General features: G+C 44.2%; 1 protein-coding gene across 1 annotated transcript in view; it reads right to left on the bottom strand.

Moving 5' to 3' along the window:
- The window catches only part of LOC124047892 (transmembrane protein 132C-like), a 196,031-nt gene that overhangs the window by 122,831 nt on the left and 59,271 nt on the right, over positions 1-13,929 (bottom strand). The window contains exon 2 of the mRNA XM_046368220.1: positions 10,600-11,518. Coding sequence (XP_046224176.1) covers positions 10,600-11,518 — 919 coding nt within the window. The remainder of the gene's footprint in view (positions 1-10,599; positions 11,519-13,929) is intronic.

The raw sequence follows: 13,929 nt of genomic DNA, 5'->3' as shown, positions 1-13,929 counted from the left end.
AATCACGGTTGGTTCACATGCTACTGTTCGCCCTTCCACTGGCATGCTGTTATGTTCAGCTCAATGTTCTCTTTCTCTCACGTGGTAGTCAAAGCAAGAGTGTGAAAACACTCTGGACGAGCCCGCTCTCTCCCCATCTCTCTTCTTACTCTTCAGTTAGTGTCACCTCTCCCAGCGATTGCTGAAACATACCCATGAGGCCACTATTTCCATTTCCGGTCCGCACCAACCAAATTTGGTCTTGTTTGGGGCGGAGCTCATTAGAATAATAGCCAAACAAGCAAAGGAGGATATCAAATGTTCTATCTTTGTGTGCCTATTCAGCATACATCACCATGAAGAGAATGACATTCATAATGATGCATTTCTGTATAGTACAGATCAGGGAGTCATGATGTCACTCTGTTACCATCATTATGTTACCGGGTGTAAATCCATTTACTCCAGTTCAATAACCAAAAGAGATTTTTTTTCTACCTAAAGGTGTCATATCATAGCTGATAGCCCATTTTTTTTCTACAGACATCTTTGAATCTTAAGTAATTCATAGATATTTAACAAGGATTTTGAAAAATGTGGTCAGGGAGATTTTACCGACATTCTTTTACCAAACTTTACATCTGCACTGTTCATCGAGTAAATGTGTTTTTGTTCATGTTTCTGCGGAAATTGTTCAAAGTAGTCCGTGTACATAGAGTTGTACGGATTGTTTAACTTTGCAATCAATGTATTTTATTTGGCATACTTTTAAAGTGAAAAATATGCATCATTCTGTTACCATGGAATTGCCCAATTATAAAACCTGCCTTCCAGTGTATACACTCTAGAGAAACGCCTGGTTATACGCCTGAAAGGCCCAATATGGAGTTGAGTAGTGGGTAGATGGCTGGTGTGTGTCGGGTGTAGTTTGTAGTGTGTGTAGCTCTTATGTAGTAACTTAGTCCTGGGATGCTCTGTGTAGTTCTAAGCAGCTACTCCTGTGTTAGTTCTGTTTGATGATAAGGTTTCAGAAAGGGAATACTTGATTTTTCTCCCTCACGGGTACCCAACGGGTGACTGTGTGTGTGACCATGCCAAGTTCTTGGCATTATCCCTGGATTGGGGGGCTGGTGTGTGTGATAAAGGAGTTTGAGAGGGCTATATGAGGGCTGCTTTCTGAAGTTTCTGGTCGTGTGTGTTTGTGCGCAATGTGCACGTTTACAATGTGATTGTGTTTGTCCACGTGTGTCTTGTGTGCTATATGCATGTGTGTGTGTGTGTGTGTGTGTGTGTGTGTGTGTGTGTGTGTGTGTGTGTGTGTGTGTGTGTGTGTGTGTGTGTGTGTGTGTGTGTGTGTGTGTGTGTGTGTGTGTGTGTGTGTGTGTGTGTGTGTGTGTGTGTGTGTGTGTGTGTTTATATACAGTGTTGTTGACAAACAGGATCTGTGTTAAAGGATCCTGTGTATAGTGGGTAACACTTCATCATCATCATCATCTATTCATGGGCCCAGGGGCAACTCTCAACCCTCTCCTCCTCTACAGTTAGGCCTCTTAGGGCAGCTGCTTTTACTGCATATGCTCCCGTCGAAATGCATCTGTGGGACTGGACTGGATCCATGGGCGTATGGTAATGCAGCAGCATCCTGGATAGTAATTCATGTTCTAGTCATTATTTAAACTATGATATACTGTATTTCATACTTGACTCTCATATCATTAAATAGATGAAATGCGGATGTGACGATTGTCCTGTTTGCCATCAAATAAAATACATGCCTTATATTACAGATGGACAGCGGCCCACGGCCCCCCTTTTGTAAGCCCGCATATCAATTTCCAAAACAAAACAAAAATGTATTGTCTATATTTTTTTTTTGTGAATGGGGGGTTAGAATAGTATAACTTTAGTTGTGCATCAGCAGTTTTTCTCTTGTTATGTCAGTCACTGACAGTCACTCAATTAGTCATGTCAGATTTGAAAATTATTCTAGCCAGCTATCTATGCAAAATATTCTCTCTGCCCCAAAATGTGTAGAATTGCAGAAAACTTGCTTTAAAACTGCAAAAATGTGTCTGCGCCCCATGACAAAATGTGTAGAATTGCAGGAAAAGAACACATTGGTTATGGAACCTTTTCTGAAAGCAGTTATTCATTGTATTTATGTGTAGTTAGCTGTGTTTTCTGTGCATGCATTCAGAATGATCACAAGTTACATGTATAATGTGAACAAGTGCAATGTGAAAGTAGATCAAAAGAAATGTAAACGATTACCTTGTATTCCTCGTTTATTGAAGAGGGATATCTGGCCATTTCCTGGTTGGAGGTTTCACCAGCAAACTTTTTTAAAATTCTGTTCTATTACCTTTTCTTTTTTTTACTTGACTGTGATAAGGTCTCGGGAAAAAAGAGCGTCCTGTCTGTTAAATAAAAACTAGGCTTTGCCACTGCACAGCCATAGGCTTCTACAAGCAAGCACCACTGCTGTGGTTACAGCCTTTTTAAAGATTGTGTTCCACAATATAAAATAACCAGTTAATATTACGGTTTCAAAAAATAAATCTTAAATGGCACAATTCATTTACTGAATATACAGTATATGAGGCAATTTAGAAGTTATCTGTAATGGTTATGATAAATGAGGCATTGTTGCACACAGTTGGTTTATAGTCCTAGATAAATGTGCACATATTTGTCTGGTCCTTGTGTCCTCAAGTTCAATATAATTTATTGTGGCAGAATCTAAGAAAAATATGTGTTTTATTGATAAATATTGAAATCCCCTGTGAAGAGACTTGCAGCAAATGGAATTGCAGCAAATGGTTTTAAAATCATTTGTAAATGTTTAATCATTTTTTTTAAATGTGCCCCTACTTCCAGACAAAGTCAGGTGCCCACACACACACACACACACACACACACACACACACACACACACACACACACACACACACACACACACACACACACATGTTTGCTAATCATTAAGACCATACAGATCATTTAAGACTACTGTAAATTCATGATCTGCTTGTCAGGCTAAAGCTTCCCAGTGGAATCGACTCATTGCCTCATTAGCAATCTAGAGTGGCTGCCATTGAAATAGGATTTGCATCCTATTCATAATGCAAATGAAAAACTATTTCCTCGCGAACAAATTAACACCATTTTCAAAAGATAAATAGCCCCAGCTGTTTTATAATTTTTACTAAACAATCATATTCATTTCCACAGGTTCCCCAAGGGACATATACTAATGCATGCTAATGAGCATGCATTAGGTTATCAAAGGTAACTAGGAAATTCTTACACACCGGGGCATCGGATCCAGATAGTGTATTGTTTTATAGTTAAATATGTATATTTTGCTGGCAAAGAATATTCTATCAGGCAGTTTTCAATTCAACAAGACATGTTATGCTATCCATAACAATTCATATTAGGGGTTAGGCTGATCTTTAACACTGGTCAGAGTAACACGTAATGTGTCTGTACAGTTGGATATAGGCCAGCGGATGGCTGAGAGATCACAGAGGAGAGAAAAGGTTGGAGTAAAGATGTTTTATCCTCCGTGTATTTTTGTTAAAGGTCACTAAGATAGGCTTTGCCTCCATTTTTCATACTTATTGTATCTAGGTATTTTTTTTTACTCTCCCTCTCCCCCTCTCTCTCCCCTTACTCTCCTCCTCTCTCTCCCCTTCTCTCCTTCCCTCCCTCTCCCCCTCCTCTCCCCTTCTCTCCTTCCCTCCCTCTCCCCTCTCTCTCCCCTTCTCTCCTTCCCTCCCTCTCCCCCTCTCTCTCCCCTTCTCTCCTCCCTCCCTCTCCCCCTCTCTCTCCCCTTCTCTCCTTCCCTCCCTCTCTCCTTCCCTCCCTCTCCCTCCTCTCCCCCTTCTCTCCTTCCCTCCCTCTCTCCCCTTCTCTCCTTCCCTCCCTCTCCCCCTCTCTCTCCCCTTCTCTCCTTCCCTCCCTCTCCCCCTCTCTCTCCCCTTCTCTCCTTCCCTCCCTCTCCTCCTCTCTCTCCCCTTCTCTCCTTCCCTCCCTCTCCTCCTCTCTCCCCTTCTCTCCTTCCCTCCCTCTCCTCCCTCTCTCCCTTCTCTCCTTCCCTCCCTCTCCCCTCTCTCTCCCCTTCTCTCCCTCCCTCCCTCCCTCCCTCTCCCCCTCTCTCTCCCTCCCTCCCTCCCTCTCCCCCTCTCTCTCCCCTTCCCTCCCTCCCCCCCCTCTCTCCCCTTCCCTCCCTCTCCCCCTCTCTCCCCTTCCCTCCTTCCCTCCCTCTCCCCCTCTCTCTCCCCTTATCTCCTTCCCTCCCTCTCCCCCTCTCTCTCCCCTTCTCTCCTCCCCTCCCTCTCTCTCCCCTTCTCTCCTTCCCTCCCTCTTCCCTTCTCTCCTTCCCTCCCTCTTCCCTTTCTGTTGTGCATATCTCCCTCCATGTATTGAAATGAAGCGGAACCATGTGATGGAGGCATTATAGACCCCTAAACCTGATAAGCTGCCATCTCAGTTTACTCCATTCTTCCTCTGGAGCTGATGAATACAAGAGCCTGAAATAACAGTTTATCCACTGTGTGTCACTTCCTGCCTCCCTCTCCTCTTTCGTGAAGACTTCCTGTTTACTCCCACTCCACCACTTCTCTTCTGTGAACACTCCTACTGTGATGTGGTTCAAGGGCATTGTTGAGCCCACACTCCATAGAGGGTCCATCTAGTGTGATAGTGTGATGATGACACAGAGACAAGTGCCTCTTAGGCTACAGTACCAGTCACATGCTGGGGTCAGACTCTTTTCACCAGGCCCTTTAAACTTGTGAATTGCCTTGCAGACTTGGCTTGGAGGCTACTGAGACACAGAGTTGAAGAACCAAGTTTGACGTTCCCCAGACTTTGAAACCCTCTGGTCTCAGTGAAGAGTTGGTGTTGGGTGCTGAATTCATATCTGCTTCCTAGATCTGACTTTCTCCGGTGTCTTAGGTTTTGTATTTAATAATGTGTTTTTCTAAGAGACTGGTTGTACGGTAGACTGTTATGCAGTTAACAAGAATCAATCATTATGCACATTTCAGGGTTCAGTCTTCATCGGCACACTCAATATCCTTGGTTTCTCAAATGATTGCATCGCCTGGTTCACCAACTACTTCTCTGATAGAGTTCAGTGTGTCAAATCGGAGGGCCTGTTGTCCGGGCCTCTGGCAGTCTCTATGGGGGTGCCACAGGGTTCAATTATTGGGCCGACCCTCTTCTCTGTATACATCAATGATGTCGCTCTTGCTGCTGGTGAGTCTCAGATCTACCTCTACGCAGATGACACCATTCTGTATACTTCTGGCCCTTCTTTGGACACTGTGTTAACAACCCTCCAAACGAGCTTCAATGCCATACAACTCTCCTTCCGTGGCCTCCAACTGCTCTTAAATACAAATAAAACTAAATGCATGCTCTTCAACCGATCACTGCCTGCACCTGCCCTCCCGTCCAGCATCACTACTCTGGACGGATCTGACTTAGAATATGTGGAGAACTACAAATACCTAGGTGTCTGGTTAGACTGTAAACTCTCCTTCCAGACTCACATCAAACATCTCCAATCCAAAGTTAAATCTAGAATTGGCTTCCTATTTCACAACAAAGCATCCTTCACTCATGCTGCCAAACATACCCTCATAAAAATGACCATCCTACCGATCCTCGACTTCAGCGATGTCATTTACAAAATAGCCTCCAATACCCTACTCAATAAATTGGATGCAGTCTGTCACAGTGCATCCGTTTTGTCACCAAAGCCCCATATACTACCCACCACTGCGACCTGTACGCTCTCGTTGGCTGGCCCTCGCTTCATACTCGTTGCCAAACCCACTGGCTCCAGGTCATCTACAAGACCCTCCTAGGTAAAGTCGCCCCTTATCTCAGCTCACTGGTCACCATAGCAGCACCCACCTGTAGCACGCGCTCCAGCAGGTATATCTCTCTGGTCACCCCCAAAACCAATTCCTCATTTGGCCGCCTTTCCTTCCAGTTCTCTGCTGCCAATGACTGGAACAAACTACAAAAATCTCTGAAACTGGAAACACTTATCTCCCTCACTAGCTTTAAGCACCAGCTGTCAGAGCAGCTCACAGATTACTGCATCTGTACATAGCCCATCTATAATTTACCCAAACAACTACCTCTTCCCCTACTGTATTTATTTATGTATTTTTCTCCTTTGCACCCCATTATTTCTATCACTACTTTGCACATTCTTCCACTGCAAATCTACCATTCCAGTGTTTTACTTGCTATATTGTATTTACTTCGCCACCATGGCCTTTTTTTGCCTGTACCTCTCTTATCTCACCTCATTTGCTCACATTGTATATAGACTTATTTTTCTACTGTATTATTGACTGTATGTTTGTTTTAATCCATGTGTAACTCTGTGTGTTGTATGTGTCGAACTGCTTTGCTCTATCTTGGCCAGGTCGCAACTGTAAATGATAACTTGTTCTCAACTTGCCTACCTGGTTAAATAAAGGTGAAATAAATAAATAAAATAAATAAATAAAATGCACAACAATATAGTCTGAACCAGAAACCAACAATATTGTCTACCAGAAACAACCCGCCAAAGACTCATTGAAAAGGAAACCTCATCCCGTCGCTATCTCCCTTTGAAACACTGAACAGCATGAGTGGAGGTGCAAACGGAAGATTGGGAAAATGTTCCGCAACACTTGGAGGACAATGGAAGAGGAGTTTATATGCTAAATTACATATTTTAAAATCAACACTTTTCACTATCCTGGAATAGAAGCACTACAATATTCACTGTATTATTCAGGTAGTTCTCCATCTTTAGCCCTGGCCTGTGTGTCTCTGAGGTCTGAGCTGGTCAGTGTGGTCCGGCCTGATTGGTGGTCAGACATTGATCTGCTATGATAAGCGTATGGTTTGGAGGGAAGCCCTCGTCAGCTTCTGGAGCTGCTGCCCCTGGGTGGCTAAGCCTTGATCTGCCAAGGGGTGTGTGTATGCATATTTGTTCATGTGCATTTGCACATATTAGGTGTGTGTGTGTGCATGTGTGCAGTGTGTATGTGTATGTGTGCCAAACCCATGTGTGTATGTAGGTTGGGATCCTTGTTGTGTCCAATAATCCCAGAATCCTCTGATAACAGGAGTCCTCCCCTAGCAACCCTTCCCCCTTGCCTGTTCTCTAACCCCATCGCCTGCACATTGATGATTGTGTGGTCCGATCACGCAGCTCATAAACAGTTTAATCCTGTTAGTCTGAATTTGAAGAGCAGATAAGCCCTGGCTGAGAAACACATGTCCAAAGAACCTGCCTAGACACACCGTACACTGGCTGACACACACACCGTACACTGGCTGACACACACACCGTACACTGGCTGACACACACACACCGTACACTGGCTGACACACACACACCGTACACTGGCTGACACACACACACCGTACACTGGCTGACACACACACACCGTACACTGGCTGACACACACACACCGTACACTGGCTGACACACACACACACCGTACACTGGCTGACACACACACACACCGTACACTGGCTGACACACACACACACCGTACACTGGCTGACACACACACACACCGTACACTGGCTGACACACACACCGTACACTGGCTGACACACACACCGTACACTGGCTGACACACACACCGTACACTGGCTGACACACACACCGTACACTGGCTGAGAGGAACTCACTGTATAATAGGCTAAATGGAACACCGACAGCACCAACTGAACTGCTGATTAGTGAGTTTTGGACTTAAGTTCATATCTAGAAAACTCCCTGTGGGAATCATTATTCAAAACATATAACCTTGGAAAATATGAGCAGCATGACTGTAAAAAAGTTTAAGGAAAAACATGATTCACATTCCCTTGCTCTCTCTCCCTCACACACAAATCACACACTGACAAGTGTATTGAAACAGGGATTCTCAAAGTGGGGTACTGAGGGGGCCAGTGGCCAGATCTAAAAATATTTCAATATTTCTTATGAATATTACTAACAACAGATTAAACCAATTTTGGCCAAGGAATCCGTGGAATAAGTTTAAAGGGTTTATGTAATACAATACAATACAATGTAATATTATTCATCTACAATGTTTGTTCTTAAACCTGGACAGCATGGGCTTGGCATGCTCACAGGGATATTGGCATTTACAGTACTCCAACAATTATCAATTTTTCAACTTTAACTTGTTTTTTTTACATAAGTGCAATGTAATTCATGATACAACTGCAAAGTTCTCTCTGCCTCATGGCAAAATTGGTAAAATTGCAGGATATTAGATGGAAAACTGAAACATTTTCTCTCCGATGCTAAGATGCGAGCCTTCCCAGGGCCTGAGACTTGGTTCGTCTGACCATGCACTGCCAAACTCCAGTTGTGTTCTGATTATGAGGGTGTCCCTGATGAATTTGCGATCAGAAAAGGGATCTTTGGCCCCAAAGGGTTTGAGAACCCCTGTATGAAAACACACACAGAGCAAATACTCTGGAAGTTCATTATATGTTGGGTGAGGAAAAGCAATGAGGCTTCTTGGCAGATTTCCTGTTCACCCAGGTTGACAAATTGGTATGGGCCCTTTGTCAGAGCTCCACCTTGAGCTCACTAGCGATTTTTTTCTGCTGTGATTACAATTTCAGGCATGAAAGTACACTATTGGAAATGCATATTTTCTTAAATCTCTATTTGCATGGCCCGTGGGATGTCTTCAGTCGCTTTGTCACTTTCTAATTAACGCTCAAAGCCCAATGAATCAATAACGAGCTTCCCTCTACTGCAGCACACTCAGTTCAAATGAACTATTCCTCAGCGTTGAACTGTTTTGATGTTAGGCACATAAAACATGTCTTAATGAACACAGCAATAAATGGATGTGAATTGTTCAATATGCTTATTTGTACAATCTAAATAATTTACACTGAGTGTACAAAACATTACAAACACCTGCTTTTCCATGACATAGACTGACCAGCTGAATCCAGGTGAAAGCTATGATCCCTTATCAATGTCACCTGTTAAATCCAGGGGAGGGACACGTTAAAGAAGGATTTTTACGCCTTGAGACAATTGAGACATGGATTGTGTATGTGTGCCATTCAGAGGGTGAATGGGTGAGACAACAGATTTAACGTGTCTTTGAACAGGGTATGTTAGTAGTGCTAGGCGCACCGGTTTGAGTGTGTCAAGAACCACAATGCTGCTGGGTTTTTCAGGCTTAACAGTTTCCTGTGTGTATTAAGAATGATCCACCACCTGAAGGACTTCCAGCTAACTTGACACAACTATGGGAAGCATTGGAGTCAACATAGGCCAGCATTCCTGTGGAACGCTTTTGACACCTTATAGTTCATACCCCGACAAATTTAGGCTGTTCTGAGGGCAAAAGGGGTTCAATCAGTATTAATGTTTTGTACACTCAGTGTATATTTTTTGTACAATTCTTAATGTTTAAGCATGTTGTAATTATAAGAATGACTAGTATCTAGCTGTATGCATATAAAGCACATACCTTTTCAGATGATCAAATTTATTAAAAATACTTGGTATGAGAAGGAGCAATGATTTCAGCAGCTGTGTTGCAGTATGTTCGACTATTTCCAATCACAAAGCAGATTAGTTGGGAGTAAAGAACCTCTGTAAGATTATCAGCCAGTGAATATCTTGCACAAGCACGACATTTAAAAACCAAAGAGTGTGAACTGTGAACATATTTGATGAATCACCATGAAACTCCATGGAGACGACAGACGAGAAAAAGCTCTCTGAGCCTTCTGGTTTCCAAGCAAACCCAAAGTAAGACAGCATATATAATATTGTTCCAATATTGTATATTCTGTATGATGTCTATGTGGACTTGTGTCTGTATTCTGTTTGTATATTGTCTATTGCTAACAGCACCTTCTCACTAAGGCAAATTCTGGGTTTGTGTAAATGTCCTTGGCGAGTAAAAGTCTGATTCTGATAAAATGTCCTTGTAATTGTAATGGAGAAAAAAAATGTTTTTGAATTGAATGGAACAGTACAGTTTATGCCTGATCTCCCTTGTAAAAGAGGTCTTCTGACCTTAAAGGATTGGCGGGTCCCCTGCGGGACGTTTGAGCTAATGTAGGCTAATGCGATTAGCATGAGGTTGTAAGTAACAAGAACATTTCCCAGGACATAGACATATCTGATATTAGCAGAAAGCTTAAATTCTTGTCATTTTAACTGCACTGTCCAATTTACAGTAGCTATTTTACAGTAGCTAATAATATCATGCTATTGTTTGAGGAGAGTGCACAGTTTTGAACATGAAAGTTATTAATATACAAATTAGGCACATTTGGGTTGGTTTTTTCTTTGCATGATCTTTTACCAGATCTAATGTGTTATATTCTCCTACATTCATTTCACATTTCCACAAACTTCAAAGTGTTTCCTTTCAAATGGTACCAAGAAAATGCATATCCTTCCTTAAGGGCCTGAGCTACAGGCAGTTTAGGCAAACATTTTAAAAAGGGGGTCAATCCTTAAGAGGTTTTTAATGGTATTTCCTGGATAAAGGTTAAATCAAAATGCCTCACTGTGACTTAAGGAGGCCCACTCACCTGAGGGTGAAGATCTGTACAGGTGACAGGATGGAGAGAGCCAGGAAGGTGGAGACTATCTCCCTCTGTCTGATTGGTCTAGAGGGCACCATCACCACAAAGTTACTGTCCAGCCTCAGCTCCGGCATGGGCTGGAACAGACGCACGCTCCCAATGCGCTGCATGGGTGTGGGACCCGAGAAGTACCCCATGGGCCCCTGGTGCTCTGTGCGCATGGAACTGCCTTTCCTTGAGTCCTCTGAGCTGCACTCCCCAGTCTCCGTGGACTGTACCATGTAGTAGAGCTCCACGGGGGTGCCCTGGGGCTGCTCCGGAGATCTCTGCCTCCCTGGCCTCACGGTGGGGGGACTGAACCAGCTAGCCAGGGGCTCCAGTTCTGCCACACACATCCCCAGCTCCCCCTTCAGACGACACGTGCCCCGCACCTCCTGGGTCTCGTGGAAGGCAAACATCCTGACACAGGGCAGCCTGTGGATGGTGGTATAGTCATCCCAGTCCCTGCCTCCCACATAGAACAACACTTGCACCTTTGGCCAACTGGGGTGAATCCTCTCACTGATGATGAAGGTATGGACCTTCCAGTTGTAGGTGAAAAGGGATGGAGAAGAGGAGGAGGATGATGACAGGGAGGTAAAAGAGAGTCCGTTGAAGGGTCCGGGGCTCTGTAGGAGCTCCAGGGGGATGGGTTGCTGGGCAGACATGGGTCCGTAGCTGGCGTTGATGAAGGGCATCTGGCGGGCCTCCTGGATGAAGAAGGGCTCAGTCCTGGCCTGCAGGCTGGAGTTCCTCATTAGGTCCTGGTTGGCCTCCTTTAGGAAGAAGGCTGCCTTGGCATTGAGTACCTGGTAGCTGACAGGCAGGTAGCCGGGCATGGGGCCGTACCTCTGTAGACCATCAAGAATCACCCTGCTGTCTGCCACTGAAGGAGAAGGAGAGAGGAGAGGAAAGGGGAGAGGTTAGCTATCTACCTGTTAACCTCTATAACAAAGGGCAAAGCAGAGAGATGGGAAAGTGAATGAAAAGGGGGATTTATGGGAGTAGCAATTCAGGACCATGGACAGCGTACTAAACACTGAACATTGTGAACATACAGTCTCTTTATCGCTATGCTTTTCTGGTCATACACATTGCTATTCCAATGTCTTAATAACAAATTATTGGCTACAACATGTTCATATGACATCTTCTTCATGCATTATTGCGCTCATTTTATGGAGGTGCATGTAAAAGAACTTGCAGTTAAACAGAGAGACTAAAAGACCATGGATTAGGAATCAAATCTGATCTACATTGATAGACTGTTTCTACTGATAGACACGGTTCCTTGTTGAATCCTACTTACTCACTCACTTAGTCAGTCAATTCAGTCGCTCAGTCATTCAGTCAGTCACTCACTCTCCTCTTCTCTATCTGAACAGCTTGGTTCACATTCTCCACACACTACTCCTGTCTGGAGTCTGAACCAGACCCTGTTATCAACCCCGACACACCCAGCAGGGCCTCAACCCCCCCACCACCCCAATTCCTCCACCTCATCTACACCTTCCCACTTCTCTCTCCTACTGATGTATGAAGAGCTGGAGACTGAACACCGTTATTTTCAAGGTAATCTGCTCACGTTCACATATGCCGATTCATGGACTGTCATATCCGGGTCACATCCTGTTTACACAGACCAACATCACATGCACAATAGCACTCAGTGTGCACAGAGAGCAGCGCTAGCGGCGACTACTTTCTCACGTCATCCAAAAGACTGGATGAATATAAAATTGGGTCTGAGCGATAATTATTTGAATAATTCAATGTTTTGTGCATAAAGCTAATGACTAAAGTGTTTTATTAGGAATTCTCTAATCTGACTTCTCTTTGTGGCCGTCTATGGAAATTGTCTTTCTGGGCCGGGCATTAGTAAACTGCAGTACCGAAGCAAGACTGTAGGAGCAGTCGAAAATTGGCTTCCAGACCGGAACCCTGGCCCCCAGACTGGAACCCTGGCCCCCAGACTGGAACCCTGGCCCCTTGGTCTCTCCCTTCACCATCAAGCTCCAGATATTAGGTCTGATGGAAGATTCTGAGAGAGGCCATTGATTTCCCGTTGTAGCCGAGCAGTGCGGCGGAAGCTGGGAGACACGGCAGTGATTTGTGACAGCCCATGGCAGCCTGGCAAAGTCCAGCTTGGAGGACCGGGCACCACAAGCTGTGGTCAGAATACTGAGAGCCATAAAGCACTGTCTGTCTGTCTGTCTGTCTGTCTGTCTGTCTGTCTGTCTGTCTGTCTGTCTGTCTGTCTGTCTGTCTGTCTGTCTGTCTGTCTGTCTGTCTGTCTGTCTGTCTGTCTGTCTGTCTGTCTGTCTGTCTGTCTGTCTGTCTGTCTGTCTGTCTGTCTGTCTGTCTGTCTGTCTGTCTGTCTGTCTGTCTGTCTGTCTGTCAGAGTGGAACAGAGAGACTACAGGGATATGAATGATGGTTGATACTCGAGTTTCAGTACATAAAAGTAGGCTACGACTACTGTGTGATGTTACACAAAGGCTGAGTATAGAGGGAGAGCAGGCAGATGCTTAGCCGTGATGTAGTATGCCTCACAGAGAGATAGAGAGGTGTATCTGTCTCTCTCAGGGAGAGTTGGCTTACTGTTCTAGTTTTCACATACAGTTGTCCCGTGATAGAGACAGAGAATCTACTTTACAATCAAAGTGCTGTAATCACTTCATAAATGTCAGCATGTTTTTCTTCATCTTCCAACGCTGACGTCCCTAAATGCAATAAGTAAAAGCTCCTCATTCACCTTGGGTTGGCACATACGTACATTTCCAGATTTTTCAATACAGTTTCTTCCAATGAAAACAGAGATGATTTGTGCAGACACTTGACCTTCTTGCCAAATCCTGCCTACTGTAAACAGCCCAGTGATCCGTGAATACAAGTTAATCCCAGAGGAAAGGGACTGAAGAGTCTTTTTACATATTAAACAGGGAACTCTGCTTCACCAGCACTGGACATATGGGAGATGTTATCCATGCATGATTTAGGAGCCAAAACCCACAAGACTCAGTGACTCATGAATAATGAGTCCATACTGTACATATGCCATGGGATTCTCACTGACTGTTGGTATATACAGTAGGTGCAAGATTAGTGGAATCTGTGTGGGTTGCTGGACAGGTAGGATGACTGACAGTGAAGGTGAACAGGTGGTCACGTGTCAGGTGACAGAGGAATGTATGAGACTGAGGCAGGAATTCCTTTAACCATAAAGTGGTATATTTACTGGTAGTCTGTGCTGCATCACAAAGGAAACAAATAACATGTATACAATCAAATTCATAA

The sequence above is a fragment of the Oncorhynchus gorbuscha genome, linkage group LG11, assembly GCF_021184085.1.
Source record: "Oncorhynchus gorbuscha isolate QuinsamMale2020 ecotype Even-year linkage group LG11, OgorEven_v1.0, whole genome shotgun sequence".
Classification (NCBI taxonomy): domain Eukaryota; kingdom Metazoa; phylum Chordata; class Actinopteri; order Salmoniformes; family Salmonidae; genus Oncorhynchus; species Oncorhynchus gorbuscha.
This window is presented reverse-complemented; position numbering and strand designations above follow the sequence as displayed.